The 27,901-nt window shown below is 38.9% G+C and overlaps 1 protein-coding gene and 1 long non-coding RNA gene across 12 annotated transcripts in view; both read right to left on the bottom strand.

Moving 5' to 3' along the window:
- Positions 1–1,179: 1,179 nt before the first annotated feature.
- LOC144582242 (uncharacterized) lies at positions 1,180–8,729 on the bottom strand. Its single transcript, XR_013534674.1, has 3 exons — positions 8,630–8,729; positions 8,183–8,236; positions 1,180–1,375 (listed from the first exon to the last, which is right to left on the bottom strand). It is a non-coding gene; the product is annotated as an uncharacterized LOC144582242 (long non-coding RNA).
- Positions 8,730–18,756: 10,027 nt separating this feature from the next.
- Positions 18,757–27,901, bottom strand: part of QKI (QKI, KH domain containing RNA binding) — a 160,233-nt gene continuing 151,088 nt past the window's right edge. For 7 of the 11 annotated variants that reach the window (XM_035297118.3, XM_035297119.3, XM_078370436.1 and 4 more), the window contains 2 exons: positions 25,755–25,829; positions 18,757–21,859 (listed from right to left, as the gene is read on the bottom strand). In XM_035297118.3, coding sequence (XP_035153009.1) covers positions 21,843–21,859; positions 25,755–25,829 — 92 coding nt within the window. In that variant the 3' untranslated portion in view covers positions 18,757–21,842. Of the gene's footprint in view, positions 21,860–22,410; positions 27,878–27,901 lie in introns of those variants that run through there. The other 4 variants (XM_035297120.3, XM_035297122.3, XR_013534672.1 and 1 more) reach the window with 3 other exon arrangements.

Here is a 27,901-nt window from a genome sequence, read left to right as displayed (position 1 = left end):
TCAGTCACTGTTTACTTACCGGCTTTGCCTGATGGTTTCTCTTTTTCCTTCTGGAATCCTGATTAGGTGTATATGGGGAGTCAATCTCTCCTCATATTTTTAAATCTCTCATTTATGTTATCTACCTACTTTTCTGTGCTACATCTGGACAATTCTCTCTTTAGCTGCATCTAATATTCCACCATGTCCATACGTTGGGATTTTCCTTTCAATTCTTACATTTTTCATTAATAGACACTCTTTTCATATTATTTACAAGTGTCTGATTATTTTTTATAGTTTTTTGTTCTCCATACATATTTTCAAGCTTGTCTTTTATTTCATGAAATTTGTTAAACACAGTTATTTTATGTTTGTGTCTGATACTTCTCATAATTGAAATCTTCGTGACTCTGCTTTATATGCTTCTGTGTCTGTGTCTGCACATATCCACACATTCTGGTTTTCACTCATGGTGCCTTATTTCCTTGTTGTTTGCTGATTCACTGATTGCCAGCTGCCACCTGTCCTAGAATGTATTTGTTAATATATTCTGAGGCCTGGGACCAGGATTTTTTTTTCCAGATCCGACTTGTGTTTGTTTCTGAAAGGTGCTACCCCTTTAAATCTTTGGCTTGAGACTATTTTTTCAGTCCAGGAAGGTGGCTTGAATTCTGGCTACAAACTGGTGTAAAGGCAGCTGTGGTCAACCCGTTCAATGTTTGCTCTCTTTTTTCTCTCCCTACCATTCAGACTGAGCGCTGCTAACAGGCACTTTCCTTGCAGTTCTTTGTGTGTCTCTGCGGGTGGGCAAGTCCCTTCTAATTTGCCCTAATTTGCTGGGACTGAGAAGTCCTAGCACCATGGGGAGAAGGCCTCTCACTGGAATCCCACCTGGGGTTCACTCAGGCATTGCCTCCTGTATTTTGTGCCTCAAAAAATGATAAAAATTGAAGCTCACGCTACACAGCGTTGCTAAAACCTCCTTAGCAAACACCAGTCTCAGTACTAGTCACTCCTCTGCCTGCATGACTTCATCTGAATTCTAGCCGGAGGATTTCTTACTCTCTTGCTATTTTGTTAATGCTTTTGTAAAAACGGACAACATATTTTATCTAACATTTTTTTGCTGTTTTCATTGGGAACATATTCTGAGTACCCAGTGTGCCATGCTACTCTAAACAGAAGCCACTCGTTCACTTTTAGAACAAACGTTTTATTGATTCTTCAAAGTGTCAGAACCTGTTCTAAGGACTGAGACCAGGAAGATGAATAGCGCACAGCTCCCATCTCTAAAGCGTCACGACGTGGTAGGGCGGACGTGAGGACAGGCGACAGTGGAGTAAGCGAAGGGCTGCAAATATTCTCAGAGGGTTTCACGGGAGCCACGAGGTACCTGGAAGAGGCAACGAATCCATGTGGCAATTCAGACGAGGCTTTCCGACTCAAGTGACGAAAAACAAGGGTCAGTTAGGCAGGCAAAAGGAGGACGCCACCAGCGGTCTTCAGGGGAAACAGGTGACCGCGTGTCTGGCCGTGTGTCGGGCTGACTGAAGCCCTCCAGGAGTATGCTTTGGGGGGCGACAGGCATAGTTTGTCTCTCTGGAGTGCTTCTGTTTGCCGAGGTGATCTGGAGAAGAGCATGCTGTCATATCAGGGTGGGAGTGTCTGGAGAAGTTGGAATAGAGGCGGCTAGAGAGGGGATGCGTGGACCAGGCGCCTGATGGGGCTTTGTGGGAGAGAGAGTGTGTCCCCCAGGGCCATCTGGAGGAACGGCCACTTGGAGCACAGGAGGGCACCTTCAGTACTAACGTTTGCCCCCGAAGGGGCTGGGGAACGGCACACTGGGGCCTTGCAGGAAGGAGGATCCTCCAAAAACAGGCTCTTTCTGGGCTCTAGACTCAAAAAGAAAGCAGAGGCGCAGTGTGAAGGCCCAGGCGTGAGCTGCAGCGAGTCTGGGGGGATTCACCATGCGGAGGAGCAGCTGAGGCTGCGGGGAGTAGAGGCCTGGGGCTGCGGTGATTCCAGGCTGCGCTGGTGGAGATGAGGGACGCCCGGAGGCCAACGGCAGGGAAGGCCACAGGGCAGAGGGGAGGGCAGCTGGACGGGCAAGGCTGACTTCCAGGGTTCTACCGTGGCCAGCGAATGAAGGGTGAGGGGGAAAGAGCTGAAGAGGAGCACGTTTAGATGGAGAGACAGCTCAGTGCCAGGCTTTGGGGTTCAAGCGTTTTTGGAGCTTTGAGGGCACACCCACCACCGGGAGGAGAAGATACTGAATTAAATTCTAAGTTGTGGCAAGAACATCTCACAGAAACGGCCTCTGGTGACGCGCCTGGCAGTTGTGACTGAGTGATCTCTCCAGCCTATGCTCATGCCAGCTTCAGACGGAAGCTTAGGCCATTCTTGTCCCTGAGGTTTCTTCGTGACCAGGGAGGAAACAGTCCTTTAACTTAATGAGTGCTTTGAAATCTTGGGTCATGCAAAGACTTCCTGAGACCCTGGGTAAAACATGAGGTTGCCCAGCTCAACTACGCGGCTGATCTTCAATAGCTTTCCCAGCTTTAGTCTCTGCTCTATGTTATTATTCTAGTCAGCTGACCCATGGCATCATGACCACACCGCCATCATTTTAGAAATGGGATTTCCAACCTCAGCACGGCATTCGTCTGAATAACTTCCCCCATAGTTTCCTGTTCACAGGAGCGTCCCTCCTCCACCCCGCAATTCCACTCCTGTCCCGATTCTTCTTTTAGAGTCAGGAGCCCAGAAAGCTTCTACGGTGCCAACAATTATAAGGCTGTTTGTGACAAGCATTCTAATCTACTCAAACAAACAAAAAATGTATTTATAGCATTTGTTCAACTAAAAAAGTACATTATAGGCCAGGCGCAGTGGCTCACGTCTAATCCCAGCACTTTGGGAGGCCAAGGTGGGCAGATCACGAAGTCAGGAGATTGAGACCATTGTGGCCAACATGGTGAAACCCCATCTCTACTAAAATACAAAAATATTAGCTGGGAGTGGTGGCGTGCGCCTGTAGTCCCAGCTACTTGGGAGGCTGAGGCAGGAGAATCCCTTGAACCTAGGAGGCAGAGATTGCAGTGAGATCTCGCCACTACAATCCAGGTTGGTGACAGAGCAAGACTCCGTTTAAAAAAAGAATGACACTATATCTAAAGCCCAAGAATGCAAGTGTTAACATGTGAAAAAGCTGTCAGCAGCAATCTGACCTCCTGCCATGTCCCTCCAGCTGCCCAGTCAGGAGGAATGTTGACTGGTCTGTTCACCTCCCCAGTCTTCTCACTGAATTCTCCTCTGATTCTCCCGGGAACCAAATCTCAGATCTTGTCTTCTGTTCATCCTTACTCCTTAGCTTTCCCTTCCTCCTTCCTCCTTTCTCTGCCTTTAAAGAAGCAGGCCTGTGTAAAATTCCAGGAAGTACTGTTGTTATTACTACATTTTCTATCACATTTTTCAAAGGAGCTGGACTCCTTGCAGAGCAAAACCGTGGGCACACAGGCACCACGAGACCTAATCCATTCAACAGAGTCATGGTGCCCTGTGTGCCATCGCCCCCTGAAAAAACCTGCACCCCAGCCTGCACCCTGGGGAAATAGTAAAGCAAAAGATTTACCATTTCCTTACAATAAGGGGGTGAGGAAAAGCCCGCCAAGAGGGTGGCGTACAGATGAGATTGCTTACTCTACATGTGCCCTCAAATTAAGGGACCAGTGGCCCACCAAGCCTTCTAAGTCATCGTGCACATTTCTCAAGAGAGGGGTCTCTGTGGGCTGCACACAGTGTGACCACGGAGAATAAGATGGCACCAGTCAGGTCCTGAGAAAGCGATGCATGTGTCCTGTGAACCGGTAAAGATCTTTCCTTGAAGGTGGCCTGACTCAAGAGCTTCGCCAGGACATGGGCACAGCAATAACTAGGAGTGCCTCCTTCACCTCCACTCACTTATTGCTGTTTTAATTGTGTTTCTCCAATATTAGCATTGAGAAGAAGAAACCTTCGGCAAGTTTTCCCATCAGTGAAAAAGGACATTAGGACCCGCTGGTCATTGAAGGTCATGACAGCAGAAGCTTGACCCGCGCAGGCTGGGCGCACAGACATAGCTGTGCTCTAAGAGTTTAAAAAGCATTCTTGCAGATGTTTCTTGGTGATCAGTTGGAGTCTTTGGCACGAGGCTGGCATCTGGCATGTTTCCTGTTCATTATTCATGAAATTGTCCACCGTGTCGGTGTCTCATCCGAATAGTCACACAACCGAAAAAAATGCCTGGGAACAAACACTCTCATCTAACCCATGGAGGGATGTGTAGGTATTATTTATCTTTGAAATAAATATTCAGGTCACATAAACTGCAGTTACAACGTACAAAGCAGAATTTAATATGAGGACATGTAAGGTTTAAATATTATTGCATCATAGTGACTTTGTAGGTAACCATGATTTTATATGCCTGTTATATTTGTGGTAGGAGTTCAGCTAGATTTTACTGGAAAACTACAGCTTAGTTATAAAGTACATATATTATTTTAATCATGTACAAAAATGTGTGAAACATCTCACTCACTATGTAACATGGGCACCCCCAAAGTACATGAGTTTCTAAGGAAGGAACATGAAATCTTTTCAACGCCGTAAAGAGGTCGGGAAATGACCCACTTCCCAGTGACTCCAAGGAGATTTAATACACACTGTTGTTTCGTTTTGTTGTTTTTTAGACAGTGTCTCACTCTGTCACCCAGGCTGGAGTGTCACCCAGGCTAGAGTGCAGTGGTACAATCTGGCTCATTGCAACCTCCACCTTCTAGATTCAAGCAATTCTCCTGCCTCAGCCTCTTCGGTAGCTAGGATTAGAGGTGGGTGTCGCTGTGCCTAGCTAATTTTTGTATTTTTAGTAGAGATGGGGTTTTCACCACGTTGGCCAGGCTGGTTTCGAACTCCTGACCTCGTGATCCGCCTGCCTTGGCCTCCTAAGGTGCTGGGATTACAGGCATGAGCCACCGTGACCAGCCTAAAAACACATTCTTAATTTAGCAACAGGAAACAATAGAGGAAAATAATGACACATACTCACCGAACACACCAGTTCCAGGCAATGTGCTAAGAGATGTACACTAATGAGCTCATCTGACCCTCTTAGGAGCCCTGTGACAGAGAGACTTTATCCCCATGTTATAGATGAGAGATCTGAGGTTACCTGTCTAAAATCCCCAGACTGAGAAAGCAGTCATAATCCAGAGAGCCTGCGTCATGATGACAGAGAAATAGGGCCACATGAGAAAGATTTATACAGCACCTTAAGTATGCACCTTTCTTATGGGAAACTCGGGGTGTTTCACAAGGACAAGTACTTTCTTCTTCAAAAGTATTACTTTTTTTAGAATAATGATAGCTCAAACCTGTCCTGCTGGACTGGAGAACAGATGCCAGGGGCCACAGACGGAGAGCCCCCTCTTCTGTCTCTACTCCCCGTGGTTGAAATTTTACTATTTGACAACACTGGCCTGCAGACACAACTGAGGTTTCACGCTGGGGTAAACCCTCAGGTATTCAGTCAATTCCCAGGTTCCCCAGGTAGGTCCCGGGCGGGGAGCCACTGCTCTGTGGGACTGCTGCCTAGAAGGTGAGCTCCTGTTTAGCTTCACCCGCTTCGGAGCAGTCACTACAGGACACCCAAATGTCTCTTTCTTTCTTTTTTTTTTTTTTTTTTTGAGATGGAGTCTTGCTCTGTCACCCAGGCTGGCTGGAGTGCAGTGGTGAGATCTTGGCTAACTGCAACCTCTGCCTTCTGGGTTCAAGCGATTCTCCTGCCTCCTGAGTAGCTGGGATTACAGGTGCCCACCACCATGCCCAGTTAATATTTGTATTTTTAGTAGAGATGGGGTTTTGCCATATTGGTCAGGCTAGTCTCGAACTCCTGTCCTCAAGTGAGGGCAGGCCTCCCAAAGTGCCTGGGATTACAGGCATGAGCCACCTCGCCCAGCCTGAATGTCTCATTATTTAAAAGTGTGTTGGGGTCGTGGGGAGCCTTACTCCTAATACTTGAAATCATAAACTGATTGCCAAAAAGACACACTACCAAATATGACTTAAGAATTGAGAACTCAACAAGACAACTTCAAGTACTTCTCCCCTTCCTAGGTAGTGGAGAAAACCGGACATCATATAGGGTGAGACAGGATTATAAATCACGTTACAAACCTCCCCAAAGGAATGACGAGAATCAGCTTTTCTTAAAGATCCCAGGTTCCCTGTTTTCCTAGTGTTTCTGATGAGAACTGAGACCATCATCACCAGGACAGCACACACAGTCAGTCACCGACACCATCACCGCAGTTTCTCACCAGATGCCTCGCGCTGACTGATGCACTTTGTCTACGCTGTGCACCTCCTGATTACTGAACAGCGGTTGAAGCTAGATTACAATAGTCGCTCCTTAGTCACATCTCCCTTTCTGAAGTTTCGGCTACCTGAGGTCAACTATGTTGGAAAAACATCAAATGGACAGTTCCAGAAATAAACAATTCTTAGGTTTTAAATTTCAAGCTATTCTGAGTGGTGTGATGAAATGTTGCACCATTCCGCCTGGGACCTGAGTCATCCCTCTGTCCAGCATATCCTTGCTGTAGACCTTGCCCTGGCCCCAGTAGTCACTCAGCAGCCGTCTTCGTTATCAGATTGACTTCCTGTGCTCAAGTCATCCTGATTTTACTTAATAACGAACCCAAAGCGTAAGAGTACTGAAGCTTGCAATTCAGATAAAACAAAGAGAAGCTGTAAAAAAGTGAAAGCTTATCATAGGTAAAAATATACAAGAAAAAACACGGCTGGGTGGGGTGGCTCTCCCTGTAACTCCAGCACTTTGGGAGGCCGAGGCGGGTGGATCACTTGAGGCCGGGAATTTGAGACCATTCTGGCCAACATGGCGAGACCCGGTCTCTACTAAAAATACAAAAGATTAGCTGGGTGTGGTGGCACGTGCCTATAATCCCAGCTATTCAAGGGAATTGCTTGAACTCAGGAGGTAGAGGTTGCAGTGAGCCAAGATCACACCACTGCACTCCAGCCTGGGTGTCAGAATGAGACTGTCTCAAAGTGAAAAAAAAAAAAAGAAAAGAAAAAACATAATGTGATCAGGTTCTGTGCTAGCCGCATCCCCCATATATAAGAGGGGGCTACTGTATTTCAATTCCCTCAGTCCTAATCTAAGTCTCTACTTTTCAGAGATGCATCAATGAAAGCAAGTCAAGATCAACTGATTTTTGGTGTTGGTAAAACAGCTGCAGGACTCCCACAAGAAGCCTGAATACTTTTTAAGGCAAAAATTATGAGACACATATGTGGCAGTCTGCTTTTTTAGTATTCTGTAAGTAATTTCAAATATTAGCAGTAAGGTGATTTTTAAATCTTGTTTTAGAAAACAGGCATTTGTATTCCTCAGTAGTTATTGTTATGAATGATTTTTGGGTTAAATAGGGCTCGTGGTCTAGGCCTCAATTTAGATGTGATATGGTGTTTAGTAGTAGAAATTTCGGTTATGTTTAGATAGCCTGCTACGCCCTTTGGAGAAACCCATGTTGGATGTAAGAGATTTTAAAGTTCGCAGGCCTAGTGAAGTCACAGTTGTGTGATGACAGCATTAGTATGAATGCCTCCACTAGGAATAAATTGCCAGTTGAAAGAACACTGAATAGAGTGAAAGAAACCTCCTGATTACTATGCTAGGTCATATAATCCATAGGGAACTAAACTTGGCAGGAAAAGAACCAGATAATGCGAGCTCAGATGAGCTGAAATCCCACAAAATTAAATGGTGAATCAGGTTACCAGGGAAAAAAGAAGAAAAACAACTAGTTATTTCAGCATCATTGACACCAAGTGGAAATCTCCAATCAACAGTCCATATCCCTCAAAAGGAGATTCGTAGTAGGTGGGGATCAAATAATTAGCTGACCTCAATAGTCCTTCGAACACCTGATTGATAATGGCAACATTGTCACTGCCAGTCAAAGGGAGAAAAAATACTAGTCTTACTGCACTCAGAATTTTCTAAATCTTTAGTACTCTATAGCTTTCTCATCATTGTGTACGGTGGTGTAAAGTGACTTCCCAGAGTTCAACTCTTGATAAAATGTGCTACTGCTATGAGTCATTAGGTAGTGAACAATGATTTATGAATGGAACTTACATGCTGGATATCAAGAAGGCCAAAACTCACATCTTGTAGATAGTACCTTATGTTCTGATAGAAAAAAAGATAAATATTAGTATCACTTCCTATTCACTAAAATGGTTAGAAATTTTCAGTAATGAAATAGGTGACATTTGCCATATTGTTCTATACAGTAATAGGGAACAATCCTAGTTTTACAATTACATTCAACTTGGGTGCAGTCACCTCTGATGCTACCTTTCCACAGAGTGGTGGGGGTCATGCTCTGCCCATTCCCCAGCCCTGGCACAAACGGGATGGATTCCAAATGCATCTGAAATGTTCACTTGCTGCTAAGCCCCAAGTGGCTGCCTCCAGCTATGAGCAGCCTCATCAGTTGACCCCAGTCACCCATTCAAATATTATTTTGCGAGTGTACCATGACTGAAAAACCTTTGGGAGACCCTCTTGTGGGGAACCCACCTGATCCTGAGTTTTGGCAGGAGCCAGGTCTCTCACTGCAGCCCTTTCTTTTCCTTTGTGGAGAAAAAAAAAATGGATATGGCATTTGGGAGGGTAATAAAATGATGGAGGGAATTTTGTCAGTTATGCAGGAGTTTGGCCAAAAGCATGAAGATGAATGGACTTGGGACCTAAGGTGGGAATGTGGGTGGGGCTATTGCAGTGATTGACAGGAAGTGACAGAAGTTGAGGCAGGCCTGTCACTCACTCAGATTCCATTTTTGAGGCACCTCTCCCATGCCAGGCATTTAAGAAATGGGAAGAGCAAGCTGCTTGAATTTTCCATGCATTACCCACTTCCCACCTTACCCTGCAGAGGCTAGACACATTCTGTATGGCCTTCAAAATAGTGGAATTCCGAAAGACACGTTTTTGGAAAGGTGCTTTTTTGTTTGCAGTGTTTTTTTCATTTAGCAAATACCACCTGAAAGAGTTAATAAAGTGTGGAGGTGTCAGTACAGTAGGGAGCTGCATTTGAATGCAGCCAGAGCCCAGGGCGAAAACCGTGCCTTTCCATATAGACAGTCCTGCTTAGAGGGTACCAACTCTCAGCTCACAGCAAGGGTTTCACACAAGAGATTCTATTCCCAGTCTGTCAACTGTGTATATGAACTTAGGAATATCATTTCCCAATATATCTCTCTGGGCATCTGATTTCTCATCTGTAATCAATAGAGTGTTAGTCCTCATGATCTACAAAACTGTTTCACTTCTGAGGGCTTCTGTTCATTTTTTAAATTCTAGATCTTTTAATTTTTGATGCTTACAAAAAGATCCTGGGTTCTCTCTCAGCTATGGAAACTGGACTATTCTCTATACCCTGCCTCCCCTGCAATACCTTAATGTAGATATATACTTGAAGTGAGTATAAAAGACCGTCTTGAAGATTGAAATATGGGTAAGGAGGACAGTTTCAGTTATGCAGATGGAAGGGCTGATGATGGGAAGGCCAGCGCCGGCGTGGTCTTGATACCATGCACAGACCAGGCTTCTGTGCATTGTAGAGCCTGCTGACCAACTTGCCGCCTTCACTGGCCTTCCAGCCAGTCATTCGGTTAGCTTCTGCACCAACTTCAGGGCTAAGTCTATCAGTTCACTTGACAATTCTCTAGAGACAGACTGGAAACGGGATACAGTGGCGTTTATTCACTCAACAAATATTTATTGAGCACGTCCATTCCAATTGCAATTAAACATCAGTGATATGAAACTCAAGGAAAAACACCACGTGCTCCCACCTTCGAGGGCGCTCTTTATATACTTTCACATGAACCAAAGGACGAAAAGGCTGAAGGAAGAGGAATGTTATCTTAAAATTATATAGACTGCTGAGATTAAGTGTAAGGCTATCATTTTTATATAAAATCCTACTCAGACAAGGCCGAGGTAAAAGGGTGAAAGGATAGTTGTTGAATTTCAGTGTTAAACAGTGTCTCATGGGAATACGAAAGCCTTTGAGACGGGTAGACTGATAATGGCGGTAGTACTACTAGGACAAACAGCTTTTTACCCTTAGGGATATATCACTCTGGGGCTTGGCTTTGGATCCAAAGAAAGCCCCCAGGAAGGCCTAGAGGGAGAGGGGAGAGGGCTGAAGAAAAGCCTTTCTCAGCAGCAGCCAAAGATGGGTGAAAATAAACAGTAATTCCTCCTGGTAACCCAACAGACAAAACAAAGTGGCTTTCAAAAAATATTTTTGGCAAGTCATAAATCAGTAAGATATGATTTCAGGGAATAAGATTATTTCAAATATGGCTATACCAAGAAGGAACCCTTTCGACTAAAGTTTAGCCATCATTCTGAAATGAACATACTGTGAAACAGTCAGCTCCTGTCTTCACAGAAGAGAGTCATTTACTTGATGTTCTGCATAAAACTGGGCCTTAGAACGCTGCTGTGTAACCCTCATACTACTTTCACATTCCACTTCTGTCCCCCAGCCTGAGACCACGCTGTTTGGAGTAGGAATGGTATCTTGACTCTTGTCTACCTAGAGGCCAGGCATGATATTCAGCCCAATCACTTTGGCACATAAATACTGCTTGAAAGAACAAAATCGCTTATTTTGAAAGTTCTCTGACTTGCATTTGGAATTTTAAAAAATCAGCATGAGTTCTAAATTGGACTATCGAAACAATGTAATTGACAGCTCAGTCTCAAAATTCCTATGTATTTTTAATCTACTTCCTCAATCACCAACCCCTCTTAAATTCTGTGATATGAAATAGCTTAGGCGAAATTTACTCTATGTCCCAAAAGTGGAAACACACATACAATGGAAAAAAAAAATTAGCTTAACAACAACAGAAAAACTTCACCAGAATGACCAGTGTTTAATAAACAAACAAACAAAGAAACCAGTCCCTGGTAGTTTGGGATGTTTCCTGTGATGAAAGAAAATAGACAAAAAACTGACATGGCCAGCATCCTTGCTGAAGATAACTTGTCTCCACATACACACATTTCAATTCAACCTGGCAGAATACACGTGCGGAACTGAAATCTTCATTTAAACAATGACCACACAGTTTCATAGTCCTAATGAAAAGAACATACACTCCTCAGGAGCAGGTTGTTTTCGTTTGCTTTACAATACACCAACCATTTGGATACTTGGATGCTTTTGACAAAGTCAGTCCCTGATACAACTGTGGAAAGCAAGGTTATACTGCTCTGAGGAAAAAAAAAAAAAAAAAATCCCACAGCTTGCCAAGTTACAGTTTTTGACTTGTGGCTTCTCACAAATATTTTATCTTTAAATTTCTTAGAGATGTTGAAGAGCAGTACTTAAAGAAGGGTGGCAGTAAAACACTTGTATATGTTGTTAAAAGGAGAGGCTAAAATTGTAAAATAAAAGATGTCTTCAATGAAAATATCTTGTCTTTACTGTCTACCCAAACCATGTATTTGAAGCTCACCAATTACAATAGCAGTTTCTCCCCAGTAGGTCACTGAGGGAGTATTTTTGAGAACATGTATTCAAGCTATCTGGATTCCTCTTGGTTTTTAAGAGATTATTCTATTACACAGCATTACTGTACTTGACTAACATAAATCTGATGCACAAGTTTGGTTTTCCTGTATTTTGATATACACAGAAATACTGATTGCATTGTTTAACGCTAATTAAGCACTCAGAAATTTGACTGTGGTGCTAATCTTCATCAATGTGAGCAATCCTGCAAAGGCAAAGCATGTGTGATTTCTGCTGGCGTACTGTCTAGTGTTTTTTTCTCCCATAATATTTGATTTTTATAGCCACTGACATACTACAGGGTACCACAGCAACCCTTTTCTATATATGGCCGAGTAATATTTCCTCTGGTATTTCTGTATTTTAATTCCATTACACAATTCTACAGTTTCTACTTTTAAGAAATGTTCCTATGAGAAATAGGTAAGTAATTCAAATGGAAGGGAGTGGCAGAGAGCCTCCTGTGCATAAAACTTCAGGCATTCCTTAGAGCCTGCTGAGGGCTCTCCGCAAGAAGGCTCCTGTTGACACTATTACCAAATTCTTGGCAAGCAGCTTGCTGGAATGGATACAGATCTCACAGAAGGCATGACTTTCATCACCTTTGGCTTTAGAAGAATGACAAGTGAAAAAACACTTTAGAAATGGGAGGTGGTGTGGTATCATCTTTCAAGTTCGTATTTAGGCTAAACTTACGTTTCTATTTTTCTTTTCCCTTAGTTCTGTTCGATGCAGTTTTGATGGAAGTAGTGCTCCTCTTTGAACTGAGGGATGAAAGTGGTAAGGAAAGGAGGAGCTTCCCTGTTTTTCCCTTAATAACACGAACTCTTCCTGGCCACAGTTCACTGTGTATCTACTCAAATGTGAAGTTGCAGGGAAAAATAAGGTGATCCACCCACCTCAGCCTCCCAAAGTGCTGTGAACCACAGCGCCTGGCTTACTTACATCAGGTACGCTCCGCTTTCTGATTCAGTAACTTTTGTTACAGCCTCTCTAGGATGGAGCTAAAGATGGTGGTGGTGATACTTGAGCAGAATATAACAAGGATTTTAGAACAATTGGGCTACACTTTGCTGTGGTTTGGGTGAAATCTAATCCCCAGTGTGGAAGTGCTGGGAGGTGGGGCTGGTAGGAGGTGCTTGGGTTACTGAGGTGGATCCCTCGGGAACTGATTAATGCCCTCCCTCCTCGGGGTGGGGGTATTTTCCCTCCTGCATGGATGAGTGAGTTCCTGTAAGACTGGGTTGTGAGTCTGGCCTCCTCAGTTTCTCTCTTGCTTTCTCTTGCCTTGTATCTCCCTGCACCTGGACCGCACCCCGCTTCGGCTTTACGAGCTAAAGCAGCATAAGGCTCTAACCAGATTCAGCTGCCCAATCTTGAATTTTCCAGCCACTAGAATTGTGGGCCAAATAACCCTTTTTTTATATAAATTACCCAGCCTCAGGTGTTCTGCTATAGCAACACTGAAGAGAGTAAAACACTTCTCTGAAGAATTCGAGGTATTCACAAGGCCATCTCGGCATTTATCGGCTTAACGGCATGTACATTATTGTTGTTGTCCGTATCAGTGATGTTTTCCTTGTAGAGTACAAAATCTCTCTGCCAAACAGATTCATAGAATTTAGTGAAAAGGACATAAAGTCAGGCTTACACTACATTTTTTCTTTCATGTCTCTCCATGCCAAGTTGCTTTAATTCCAACAGTAATGGGAGGTTTCTAACTCATTTTAGAATTAACACCAATACTTAAGGATGACAGACCACTTCTAGATGACGTATCAAACTTTTCCACTGTTTCATCTGAAAACAACTTTACTGCCAGTAGGCCAAAACCTGATGCCTGAATACCAGCTCTGGATGAGGCATATGCATGTTTGATTTGCTAATCTAGCTTTCTTCCCTGAGAGTCGAATTTAACTCTTAGCTTCAGGTGTTTTCACAGGCATTGCGTTCCGCCCAGGAACTTTCAAGTTTTACATTTTCCCACCACCTAGGAATCTAGAGTCAGTTTAAATTCTGGACAACTTTTTAATGCCGTTTTACCTCAGTGAGAAAGCAATCCACAAAAACGTAATTCATTAACATATATCATTTAATTAAAATGTATCCAACTTTCCACTTGTACAACTAACTAGTATGTCTTAACTTCGTAAACCAAATCATTTAGGACAATGACCGTAACAAGGGAAGCATTAAAATTCAGGTTTCAAGCATAGCCAAGGCACTGTACCTTCATCATCCCCACCCTTGACAGTTCTAAGTTCAAGGAGTGCTCATAAAATCTTTAGTCAACTCAAAAAGTTCTACAAGAATTGTGGATTCATTTGCAAATATTTTCATCTCCTTTTGCTCTTAGTCACTTTTTTTCCTGTAATTATTTTATTAATACCCAGTTAAGTAACCAATGAATGTAGTATAGGATACTTTAAGAAAACAAAGACTATAGATTTTCATCCCAATTTCAGGAGACAGTCTTTAAAATTGAAACTGTTGTATAGCATGTAAAAACAAGCACTTTCAGAGTATACATTATGTACATATATACTTCACAAAATAGCATTACACGAGAATAACCTAATTTTAATAAGGTTTTTGGGAAGTTGTGATGCAAAACTTATGACTATTATTTTAGATATATTTATAGTCAACTATTAGATGGTCAATTAGTTTAACTGCTAAGTAGACCACAAATTATTGTATAAGGTAATCATAAAAAAATACATTAGGAGGAAAATCCAAAGGTCTAATCCTTCCACTCACTTAATAGAACTCCTTTAAACAGTAAGAAATCCAATATTCATGAGTAAGCGACTAACATTTTTGATAAACTTAGAACATTCATCTGATTTTTCAGAAGTAAAAATATCAAAACCTATTTTATGCCATCCCTTTTGAGAAGTTGGTTTGAAAGACCACCATCCTGGACCAGGAGACAAGCAGATATTTACAGGAGCTAGGCAGAGGTAGGAGGAAGGATTAAAGCAAGACAGGAGAGTAAGAAAACCAACAGCCCAAGTGTGACACTAGAGACAGGAAGGAGGGGTGGGGTGCCGATTAACCAGGGAATACTTGGCTTAAGGAGGCAGTTTGATTACTCAGTTTCAGCTGGTGCCTACTATGTGACAATACATGTTTGGGCTTTCTAGACATTTTGATTTTTGAGGAAGAGCAGATTTCATGAAGAGATTTAAAAAAAAAAATCTAATATGGGTATTCAGACTTTTTATTAGTGTTTCCACCTTCAAAGTATGGCAAGTAGTTTAAAAAGCAAAACACTGCATAAGCCAAACCAAACACACCTTTGGGCCGCCAGTCTGTATGATGTGCCACAGATCCTACACCTGTGGGCTACTTTTACAAACCATCCTGCTGAGGAAAACTAAGGTTCCAGTGAGCAAGAGGAAAGGAGGCAGAGGTACGTGGAGATGATGTAAATAAGAAAGACTGGAAAACTTAAGGTACAAGGAGTCAAAACATTTAGATGTTAAAGAATCCTAAACGTTTCACACTGCTGGAAATAATTTTTAAAATAAACCAATTCTACTTTGTTCTACAAGTTAATGACACTAGTTCTTTTCATGAATCAAGTTTTGGTCGGCATTCCTCTTTCTTACATTTAAAAAACATAAAAATTGTGCCATTTATTAAAGATAGAAAATGTTAACTATTTTGGATGCACAGTCCAACTGAGGAACACTATATGTCTACTAATCTCCTTTAGTGACTAAAATCAGTGATTATGCTCATCTTCTAATTTAGAACTCCAGAATGTCAGATGCTTACATTTTCTTTTAAATAGTGTTGAAAGCCTCAATAAAATGGAAAGTGTGCATTCTTTGTTCTATATTTATACATGCATTTCTGGGGGTGGAGAATAAGCAGCACTTTCCAGCTGCAGTTGGCTTGACAGGATGAAGCACATGTACTTTTTCCAGTTGTTTACTGCACTTCACGTACAGTCACACGCAGTTCTCCGTTCCCATGTGGGAACACCTATTTCGACTTCTATAGATATATACACACATGCCATTTCTGCAAGTAAAATTTTAAATGTTTCATACATACCACTACAATATAAACCATAAAAGATCTATTTGGTAATAAAAACTTTTATTTATTTATTTATTTTTGAGACAGAGTTTCGCTCGTTACCCAGGCCCGAGTGCAATGGTGCGATCTCGGCTCACCGCAACCTCCACCTCCTGGGTTCAGGCAATTCTCCTGCCTCAGCCTCCTGAGTAGCTGGGACTACAGGCACGCGCCACCGTGCCCAGCTAATTTTTTGTATTTTTAGTAGAGACGGGGTTTCACCATGTCGACCAGGATGGTCTCGATCTCTTGACCTCGTGATCCACCCGCCTCGGCCTCCCAAAGTGCTGGGATTACAGGCTTGAGCCACCACGCCCAGCCAATAAAAACTTCTTAATAGCACTTTCAAAAGTTATAAATTCTCTTTTACCCTGGAAGCTGTGATCTTCCCACAAGGTGGTTATCTTTTGCCAAGAAGGGGCAACAAAACTATAATGTGGAATCAATACTGTGAGCTGCTTTTTGCCGCACCTATCGCCTCCTTCTACTGTGAATGAATTTCTCCACCTTCTCTCCCACTCCCTGGCAATTAGTGCAGCAGAAACGTAGAAAGGAGAGGCCTGTGCAGAAGTTAACCAGTTTGATTCCGCATTGAGGGCAAGAGTGCATATAATGTTGGTAAATCTCTTCAGATCAAAGGTATCTCAATTTAGATCACTTAAACTACATATAAAATTAGACGTGAATTACATGATATTTCTAAAATACTGTCCATAAAGTTACTTTTTCCATTTGAAATAAAGGCATTAAAGAATTCATGACAATGTAATAAAGTATGCACTTAGAAAATCTGTGAATTCAGAAAGTTGGAGAATAATTTTTGCTAAATGAATTATCGTTTGGCAGTACATTCTACCAAAAATAGTTTGAAATGCCATAATAGCTACTTCTTATCAAGGAATAAAGACAGGCATTTCATCCTGGTCCAACAGGCAAAACCACTCCCACCCCACCCCCAAAGTAAAGAAACTTAGGCTGTCACATGTTAAAGTGTTATGACACACACACACACATTTATATATATATATATATATATAAAAGAGTCTTGACTTGGTAATGAGAAATTTCATTTAAACCTATCATTTACTTTTGGCACACTAAAAAATTAGGAACTTTAGTGTTTAGAAAACTAAAGACACCAATTGTGTTTATGTATACACATGCAGGCTTTATAGACAGGGTGCCTGAATGATCTCTCACATGTGGAGCTACCGTGCCGGAGCGCATATGAGTAACTACCTTCACGTTGTTTTCCCTGACATTTTGCCTACAGAAAAAAAGATGTTTAAGTACATTAACTTTGCCAACTTCTTGACTGAAAGCTCAATTTCAATTGTTTTTTTCAAATAGTTTCAGTATTTCAATAACCTGTATAAAAAAAAATCTGTGATGTGATTCTAGGAATTTGGTAGTTTCATGTTTAATAACATTGTAACCTGTATAAAAATCTGCAATGTTATCTGCACCTTTTAAAACTTTTTTTATGTTTCTTACATAAAAGGTAGCAAAGACATAATTATACATAAAGTAGCCTTAACTGAAAATGAGATGAGGATGCATTCATAGGCTTCAGAGAATAGTAAAAATTGCATAGAAATTCACCAATTTAAGTGACATGGTACCATGACAACTTGAATATTAGCAGCTTGACAGCCATCTTTGAACGTTCACAGACTACTACATGAGCTGTATGGCAAGGAAAACTTGTACAAACAGTAGCATGCTAAAGACCTGTCTACCTAACGACGGCACACTGACCACCACTCCCATCAGAGAAATGACCAGGTTTGTTTACAGGATCCAAATGATCATCTCAATGGTGATTAGCTGTTATCACTCAAATCAGGTATCATTACTCTGGATGTTATCTATACATGTATGTGTGTATATATATTGATGAAATGAGAATACCCTGACAGTCTGATGGGTTGGTTAAGAGCATGTTGGTATAGTTTTGTCTTCTATTATATGTAACTCATTTAAGCCACACATTTTAGAACTCTAAATAAATAAAATGTAATTTACAAAGATATGTCGTTATTTACAAATGCAAAAATTCATCCTGAGAATCTTATCTAAGAGAATTGTTTCACAGAAAAAAGCAAGTACCAATCTGTGAAATAAAAATGCACCTTGAATTAAAGAATTCATAATTACAGGTTAATTTCCCCAAGTTTCAGCCAAGAAAAGCATGAAGATATTTAAGAAACCTTAAACTGATATGCATGCAAATAATTAATCATACATAACTTTTCAAATCTCATAGTCCTTCCCTCTTAAATTTCTTGTTTAATGTTTCAAGGAAAGTAGGAGACAGAGAAAAAAACACCTGAGGAAAACTCAGTAACGTGCCGAGTGTTCTTTACCTCACGGGAAAATGGTGGAGCTCTGGGCCACCGGGTTACCAACAGAGACAGCCAGGGATCCTTTGGCTTCACCCAAGTTGAGCCCTCTAATAGGAGCAGTTAGCTAAACAAGTTCAATGCTTTCCAAAGGAAAAAGGTCAAGTTGAAACAAAAACCTAAATAAAGGTAAAATATCAACAGTTTCTCTGCTTTGCAATGTGACCATAAAATTACTTACAGAAATTAAAAGAAATGGTTCAACAAAAGAATCAAACTGGTTTCTCCAGGTATATACCATTACAATGTATCTTTTTACTCGATGCTGTGAGCAGACAGTGATTATTTTGGAGAAGGAAAAATAAGGTGTGGAATTAGTAAGGCAGATGCTAAAAGGCAAGTGGCAAGAGCAGAAGACTGCCTCAAACAAAGGCTACTTTGTTCCCATCTCTACCGCACCTACCTTCCCTCCCCACCAGGTAAAAGACCAGAATAATCAAAGCCATTTTAAGAGTAGTGTGCGGAACTGTCAGCTGACAAACAACAGAAAAACAAGTCACGCTATGTTATCTGTGGTCACGTTCTTCAGGGTTAGTCCAGTAACGCAAGACTTTACATTCTTTTGTCTTTATTTATTTTAATTAAACATATAAAGGTTAATAAACAGACATAGTCCAGAGTTAGTAGGTTGATATTATAACATTTATTAAAATAATGCTATGGGTTAATAGAAACAGCAAAGAACCAAAGAATTAAAATGCAAGCTATGTAAAATCCCAACTAAAACCCAAAAGTGTCTAATGTATTCATTCATTAGCTAACTAAAAGCCCAAAAAAGACAAGACACCCAATATAATAAAGTACTGCAAAACAATTGGCAATTTTCAGTTATCAAAATTGTGGATTTTGCATTTTGTATCCTTTTCTCAATCAAGAAAAAAATTCTTTTTGAATGTTATATAACATACATATAAAACAAGATAGAAAAATACATTATAAACTTGTAACAATGGCTGTAAATACATTATCTTACATGTTTCTCATAGGCAATAGGTTGGTTATGGTACATACATAGCATGAAACTACTAAGATAATAAAGAATAGACAAAAATACATGTCAGCTGTACGATAACATAGAAGCGACACTCCCATCTACCCACGCTAAAAAATTACATAATACTGTCAGAAAAAAAGTCTTAAAAACTACATATTTTAATAAGAAATAAATTCAATAAAGAATGATAATACTGAGAACCAAGGCATTCAGAGATTTCAAAAGTCATGCTTTTTTTTCAGTTGATCCAAAATTTTGTCAACCAAGTTTTCAAAAGTTTGCTCAGAGCCAACATTACCCATAAATGTCACACATTTATTATTTCATACATTTACTTTCTTCCCCATAAAAGACCTTTGATAAACGTCTAAAATGTCCAGGTATAACATAGTTGAGATGAAACTGGATCAAATACTGGTATTGTTTTTAATAACTGTCACCTCAAGTGTTTGAGTGTCGCAAATTGATTCAACCAACCAAATGATATAAAAATCAAAATGGCACAGCATATACTGTAAATAAATCAAAACTGTATGTGTAACAGAAAGACAAAGCAGTGGCGTATTAAACCAAAGCTAGCTGGATACAAAACAATGAATGTCTATTGCATAGTAAATAAACTGACAAGGTTTCCAAGTGAGAGAAGATGGCGGGGGAGGTCACCAAGAAGGTACTGACTAAGCTTCCTGCTGACCTCTGACTGTGACGCTGGGAAGGTGTGGAAGAGGGAACGAGTTGATAAGCTGGAAGGGAGTCCACCGTCACTTGAGATTTGCCACATCTGGTACCAAGCAGTTAATGATTACTCACACTCAAGTGTTTAGATGTAGGCTTTGCGCACAAATTGCTTGAACTACATAACTGTTTGAACTTCTGGAGAAATTAGAAGCTTAAGCTGAAAGGTGGTTGAGTATTATATGCACTATGATGCTAGTTTTTCACATTCTTTCAAACTTAAAGGGTGGGGGAGGCAGGTTACTGAATCTGTAAAGAGATGCATTACACAAGTTATCTGGTATGATATAAAGACACGTGGTTACATTTGGGTTATTTAAAACATTGTTTTCCAGAATGAAAATCAAGAGTCACTTTCGTGAAAACATTTGCTAGGGATCCTATTATCTCCAATTAATTAAAAAGAAAATAAAAAACAAAACAAAATGAATGCATCCCCTTTCTCCAAATAAAACAAAGCTCTAATTTTGTCTGAAGTTCAGGTCACACATAATTTTTATCTCAGAGTCCTTTGGGTTATCAGTGAAGACTGGAATAACTAAAAGTATTCGATTATAATTTTTTTAAAGAATGATGTTTCAAAACTTGCTAGTCAGGCATTAGAAAAATTATCAAATCTTTCACAGTATCAGATTTGGCAAATTTGCATCAAGGTAACGTGGCAAAAATCATATGATTCAAACCATCAACTCATTTGTCTCCCTCATATCTTCTTTCACATACTGGGCGACTGAGTAACATGCATTAACTTGTATTCTGAGGGAGGAGCAGCTGATCTTTATGAGACACTTGACTAAATGACCATGAAGGAAAATAAGGCACTTTCTTTTCTTTAGACTTATTCCAATACTTAAAAAATAAAAAAGAAAGACAAAAAGGCTCTTTTGGTCTTTTGTTTCTTGACAACCACCAGAAAAAATCATTTAATGAAATAAAGGGTTTCTTTGTTCTTTTTCTTTTTTTTTTTTTATAACACTTGAAAGTATAAAATGCTACATTTCCAAAAATATATATATTTTTTCTGCACCAGCACCCTTGTATAGTAAAAGTATCTACTTTTGTTCATTTGTTTCAATGCACTACACTTTATCTACAATTTCATTACATGTATACAGCAAATAGGCAAGCATGGCTTTTACATCCTTAATGATTTTTTTCTATACAGGGAGGTTTAAAAAAAAAATACTTGAACAGTTTGCCCAGTAATGTGACACATAATGCATGTACCTTGTTCTCATATATTTTTTTAGAAGGTGTAAAATAAAGATTCAGTAATTTTAACTCAGATATTTATCTTTTTAAAAATAGTGTTGCAGTTTTGTTATTTGCATTACTTTTCAAAACTCAAGTTTCTCCTCTCATGGCACACTTTCCTCTAATACTTCAAATTTTGGCAGGCAATATAAAAAAGGCTGCAACTTCTGCCCTTTGAGGGCACTGTAGTGACTAAACAGCATATCAAATTTTGAATACTTTTTGAAATCACTTCACCAATGACATCCCTGACCGAAGGTTCATGCATGATGCATCATCACACAGTACATTCAGAGAGAGCTTTAACTTCACTATGAGAAGAAAAAGATTCCTAGAAGTCTCTCACAGTAACTGCCTCTGTCATTGAGTAGTTAAGGGCCATCTGTCTCCCCTTCTTAAGAGAGGCCTTCTTACCGTTCGCTTAGGGTGGGATATTAGAAGATGATCAGTGCTGTGGGATGAATTGGGCCTTATTGCTTTACTACTATTCAGTGCAGGTTCTAGAACCACTTTCACCCAAACAGGGAAAAAAAAAAAAAAAAGCTGAGTTGGAGGACAACAATTTCTTTGTCTTTTGTTTGGTTAGATGGTAAGACGAACGGACAAGTGCCTCAGCTTGCTGCACTGACGACAGGCAAGCAAAGGCGATTACCAGTTAACTGATCAGCAGGCAGGCATGGTCAGGTCATCATTGGGTGAAGAGTTCAGAGGTCAGAAGGTCATAGGTTAGTTGCCGGTGGCGGCTGGGTGGTTAGAAACAAAAAAAAACAAAACAAAAAAAGAAAAGAAAAGATAGAGAAGAGATTAGTTTCAGCTAGTGACGGCTTAATGACAACATGAAAAACTAATCACAACTAATAAAAAAAAAGCATGTTTAATTCTGACAAACTGACACCATCTACAGAATACAATTAAAATCATGACAATTTCATATCATGATTTGAACAAATGAAGAAGAGCCCACTCCCACCAAAAAAAAAAAAAAAAAAAAAAAAACTGGTTAACAAGAAAAAATAGAAATAAAATACAACTAACAACTAATAGTTAGTAGCAGTCAATGAAGGAAACTGAAAAACAACAATGAATAGGTTTGATATACAGAATTTTTAAACAGTCAGTGCAGTTATCAGTATCTGACTGCTATTAAGCATTAGTATTTTCTCAGATGCAAGCATAAAGCAACTATTAATGATGGATGTGATTATTAATAACTGATGATTAACAGAAATGAATCTAAAGAAATTCAAAATTCTATGAACAATTTGGTTCAACATAAACTCTGGGCCAAACAAGGTTTCTTTTGTTCAATAAATGTTTATTGCTTTTTCAATTATTCTATTTACAAACAACATGGAATTTCTTGGCCTCATGATACAAAGCAATACTAAACTGTAGTCTAGCAGTATAGGCAACATCATGGGAACCAGAAAATGACCAGGCCTTTGGCACTAGCCAACGCTTTCCAGTTGAAAATACTATTTTACACATATAGAACACTTATAAAATGCACTTGCATGTAAACACTGTAAAATCCTGCCATTTAAAATTCTACACTCAAAAAGCTCTAAGTACATCAAAAAATAGAAGAAATTTCTAATTGATACCAATAAGGCATTGTAAAACTACAAACAGCTTTCTTTATTCAATTTCAAAGCTAATACTCTGCAAATACAATAAAATCTGACATTTCATATACATTCCTGCTTTATATTTTTATATTTTAAAAGAAGCCGCCTGTAAATACTATTTTCTTTTGCAAAATAACAAAAAGGACAAAAAAAAATTTAAAAATTACAGTAAAACATAAAGTAGTTCTCAAGTGGAAAAGTTATCATTCCCAATGTCCTTGAGTTGTTCCTTCCTTAATCAACCTTTGTCACATTCTGCTTCACCAAACTTGGTCCACTTAACAGTAGTATAATTTTTAAGACTCATTCAACAGCTTAATTATTTCTACTATATTCTGAGGTTTGATAGAATTTTCTGTACTGTTGCCATTGTGACTAAGGCAGAGGAGATGTGAATGAAGATATTCAGTGCAAAGTGAGATTCTGTGCCACTTCATAAATCAAAGCCCAGAAGGTGTAATGTTCAGAGTTTAAATGATCTAAATCATGGACTGATTTACCTTCATATGACAAAAATGCTTTCTATAGTCTATCATTTAGAACAGTTTATAAATACTACAAAAATACTGCATCTTCAATGTGACCAAATCTTCCCTGAATTTCTTAAAAAGTGGAATTTTATTTAAAATAAAAATTGCTGCTCCGAAATCATAGAACAAAATAAATATTTAATATGATGTAGTCTTACTACTTCACAGGAATTCCAAAATATAAAATCTTAAAGCATTTTTGATATTAAACTTTTAATTAAAATTGTTTTAAGTTTCTTATACAAATTACGTAAGTGATGGTTTTCGTATTATTCAGAAAACTTTCTGACTTCTTTTTTGCATGTGGAATATATAAACAAAGCAAGTGACCATTTCTGTATACCAGTACACCTAGACCACATCCTCTGCCAAGTCTTGGCCTCCTATACAGGTGTGTCACCCATGAAAGACCATATGGTTCATTACAACTAAAAAGTCAGTTGGTCTCAAACAGGCTTCGAATTCAGTTTTGAAATATATATAAAGAGGTGGGTTTACTTTAAGTAAAGAACTAGATATTGGTCAACCATGTAGTACGCTAAACATTCATACAGAATTACATGGTTATATGTCCAAGGGCTGAGTTTCTTTGCATTAAGTGAATGCTTATACTAATAATCTTCTCTTCAAAATATTTTTAAAAAATAATTTTAACCTCAAAAATAGAGAAAACAGTAGTATCATAAAATAATTTAAGTGAAGGACTTCAGACGTCTCCCTTAGACCCAGTGAGTGCATACAGTGATAAGCATATGAGTATTCTGTTATTAAAATAAAGAAATGAGCATTTCGGTTTGCTGACATTGCATTTTAAATAAAAACAGTGACAGGGCTAATCAAAACATGTAACTACAAATGAGCTATGCATGGAATGTGTCACAATTTTCCAAGTACAATAAAATCTTCCTCAAATATGTCCAACTATCTCAAGGCACTGGAGTAGTAAGTAGGCCAATAGTTACTGTGTTAAAGCAAAATGGTGAGAAATCTTCTAAACAGGGTAAGATTAGCTGGGGGTGTGGGGGGTAACTACCTTAAAATACTCTTTAGAACAACTGTAGACATTAGCAATATGAATAAAACCTCAAATTATCCATGGAATTGTCCAGTTTCTTTAAAATGATAGCGGCTTTCCAAAAACTTTCCCCATCCTTATGAGATATGCTCATAGAAAACACTTACAAGGAATATCATCTTCACAGATGACTACGGAGCTGGGGTCTATTTTGTTCACTGAATAATCATTATATGTGATGTATATATTAGTTTAAAAGTCTTTGAGGTTCTTTATGGATTATGCTAAATGAGTATCAATAATGTCTTTGGAAAGGCATTTTATTTCTGATGTGGACAATGGTTATGTCTATTATTTATCATCAGTACTCAAGGTAATCACATGAAGCAGAAGGTCCTTCATAAATTCACAGAAGATGTGTAATTGAAGTACAAAATCCAGCACTTTTACCCCACTAATATTAGAGACTTTGATCAATTTAATTTGTAGGAAACAAATGTGCCATAATAGAAACTTGTAAAAAAAAAAAAAATCCTTTTTCACTACCATGCTTGAGATTCCTATCTTGAGATGGAAAAACTTAGAAAACAATTCAATGTCAATAAACCGAAAATATCATTCCTCAATAAGCAAAAATAATTTATAAAAGGGTCCGAGGGCATATACAGGACACAAATTATAAAAGTTGTAAAGGAGAAAAATGAAGACTTATTTTCCAGTCACAGGTTAGTCAAAAAGAGTATTCACACAGTTGGATCTCATAATATCACCACAGAACGTCAAGAGACAGTTTACCTTCAGATAATATACTTTAGCAGCAAATTACAAGAATCAAAGGATCAATTTTGGCAAGAGAATGTAAGAATAAAAGGGGATAGACGCTCTAATTTATTTTTTAAAAATCCAACTACATGAAAGTTATCTTCACAGTCCTCACTTTGTTGATTTCAGCTAAGTACTTGACAAGTGAACCCTCACGTTTATACAGTGGCTCAAATATAAAAGAACAATGGAAACTAAATCTTCAGTTTTCTCCAAAAGTACACAGGAGGCATATAAACCTTTACTTCTCTCATTAAAGCACCATCCGCTCAATTCATTTTGCAATACCATCCCCAAATTTCAGGAATTTTAAAAGGTAAATTTTAGCAAAAGTTATTAATGAAAATAACTGAGGCAACATCAAAATTTAATAGCTCCCCAAATTGACTAATTTATGTTTTAGTAGAAATAAATCATAGTACATAATAATAAAAGATTTAATAAGTTAAAATATGAAGAGAGAAAAAAAAAACAAAACAAAAAACCCAACCCTTAAATCTGTCAATGATCATAAACAAATTTAGAAAAGGAAAAGAAACTGTATGCAGATAAGCAATTACATTTTTCCATCAGGTGTGGTGTTGCAAATTTTATGGACACCCAACGCATTTCTTATAGACAAGAACTGCAGAACTAAACTAACCTCGGTCTGCGGTCACAATCCTTTGGTAAGGATGGACACGCATATCGTGCCTTCGAACTTTAGTAGCCACCGCACCTAGTTAAATTGCAATTACCAAGACAAAGTTAGAAAACATTCACAAAGGGGAAAAAAAACATTAACAGCAGGTTTATCAAAATGGATTTCAAATGTTCATTTACTACAAAAGTTTAAGAAATACGTTAAGGCACAGTAGTTTTAAAACTAACCATAATATGTCATGTATATATGCATCTATTAATATTGCATTCATTTCAAACATCTTGGCCTTAACCTATTTTATCCATTCATTTACAATCCCCAAGTTACAGTATTTCACGAACTCTATTAGATCAAAACATATTTAAGCTTTACTAGTCACATATTCACTGAAGTGCCTTTCTTGCAGCAGGACTACTTAAATAATGCCATGTTTAATACTGACAATTATTTGCTAACCTTAAGACCACTTCAAGAGTTTATCACTTAAAAAGGTTTAAAAGCAATTCTTAAAGCCTATAGATTGTGGTTTTAAACTCTGAGTCAATAAGTATGAACTGCAATGAATTAGGTGATTAGTAAAGCAAACAGTATAGTACACTTAGCAGTCAGTATACTACTATACACTCCTTTATAAATTACCATTACTGTGTAATATTACAGGCTAAACCAAATTAATAACATAATTTTACTTTATATCTATGTGCAAAAAGTGCAAGTAAGTCACTGACTGCTAGGCTAAGCTTTTTTCCCCCGGAGGCTGCTGAGACTAAGCATTTGTTAAATTCAGATCTGATGAGGGTTCAGTTAAGACCGTTCTTGAATTCTTAGCCTTTCGTTGGGAAAGCCATACCTAAAGATAAAAGGAAGGGAATTAAAAATTAGTTATCAATGAAGATTTGATGCTAATACCAATCTCCTCACTACTACCAACACACATGTCTGCATCTGTTTTGAAGGGCACTGCTTATTTTAAAATAATTTAATGTGAGACGTGACATAAATAGCATGCATGTTATCTGTGTGCAAATTTATTATAACTTAGCAATTTAAAATAATTTTCTCAGTTCTCCAGGTGGTCAATATCATATTTTACTGCTTAGGTGGCAAGGCAAGAAATACAATTAACCAAAATAGATTTTTTTCATTTGGCACTCATTATTATTCACCTTATGAATGCCAATTAGGGATATGCACATTTTGGTCTTTATTTTGCCAGGCTACTAATTAAGTTTTTATAAGTAAAAATTTTCCAACAAACAAAAGGCATGAAGCTTTACAATGAGAAACAACTTTACTGCAGTGCCTCTTGCGATTTCTAAGCAGTAAACTGGTCCATCACCCTTATTCATTTTAGGTAAGGTAATCAAATACAAGTAAAATTCCATGTGGCAACATCAGGGGGATCTTGCATTGAAAGTGCTGGAACAGCAGCTGGTGGCTAAGAGTCCCAGCCCTGCAGGAAGTCAAGAGTCATAACTCCTCGGGAACAGATGCTGTGGGTGCCGCAGAGAGGAGTTCTGGGAAAAGGAGCATGCATGGGACCACAGGACAGAGTATTAATAGAAAGGAAAACTTAAACGAGGTTACAGGTTACATGTTATTTTAAAAATGCTTCAAGAAATGTGCAACAGAGACAACCCTCTCATAAACAGTTCTGTGGTATAATTCTGACCTGCATTTACTTTATACAATGATTTAAACGGAAAACATGTACAGTGAAATGTATTTGTTCATGAAACAAAGGGCACCTGAGTGCATGCACACACACAGATAACATACAGAGCAACATGGTTTTCTTTACTTGAACAATGAATTTTCTAGTTTAAATCTTAGTGTTCCAGTTCATTAAATATTTTCAAATTTTTATAAATCAGTATTAATGCTGGGGAAAAAAAACCTTAAAAGATCAAAGTCCTAAAAGTCAACAGCATGCATGCAGCACCAAGGTCATATACAATTCAGGAAAAAAGGTATTCAAATTTTGTCTGGTAAAACAAAGGGGTTGCACAGAAACAGTTTGTTCCACATTGACTGGTCGTGTTATAACAGCTGCTGTATTCTAGTCCTTCATCCAGCAAGTCAATGGGCTGAAATATCAGGCATGACTGGCATTTCAATCCACTCTATAAAAAAAAGGCATCAGTAAT

The sequence above is a fragment of the Callithrix jacchus genome, chromosome 4 (genome assembly GCF_049354715.1).
Source record: "Callithrix jacchus isolate 240 chromosome 4, calJac240_pri, whole genome shotgun sequence".
Taxonomy (NCBI): domain Eukaryota; kingdom Metazoa; phylum Chordata; class Mammalia; order Primates; family Cebidae; genus Callithrix; species Callithrix jacchus.
Note: the sequence above shows the minus strand (reverse complement) of the source record. Positions and strands in the feature narration are given on the sequence as shown.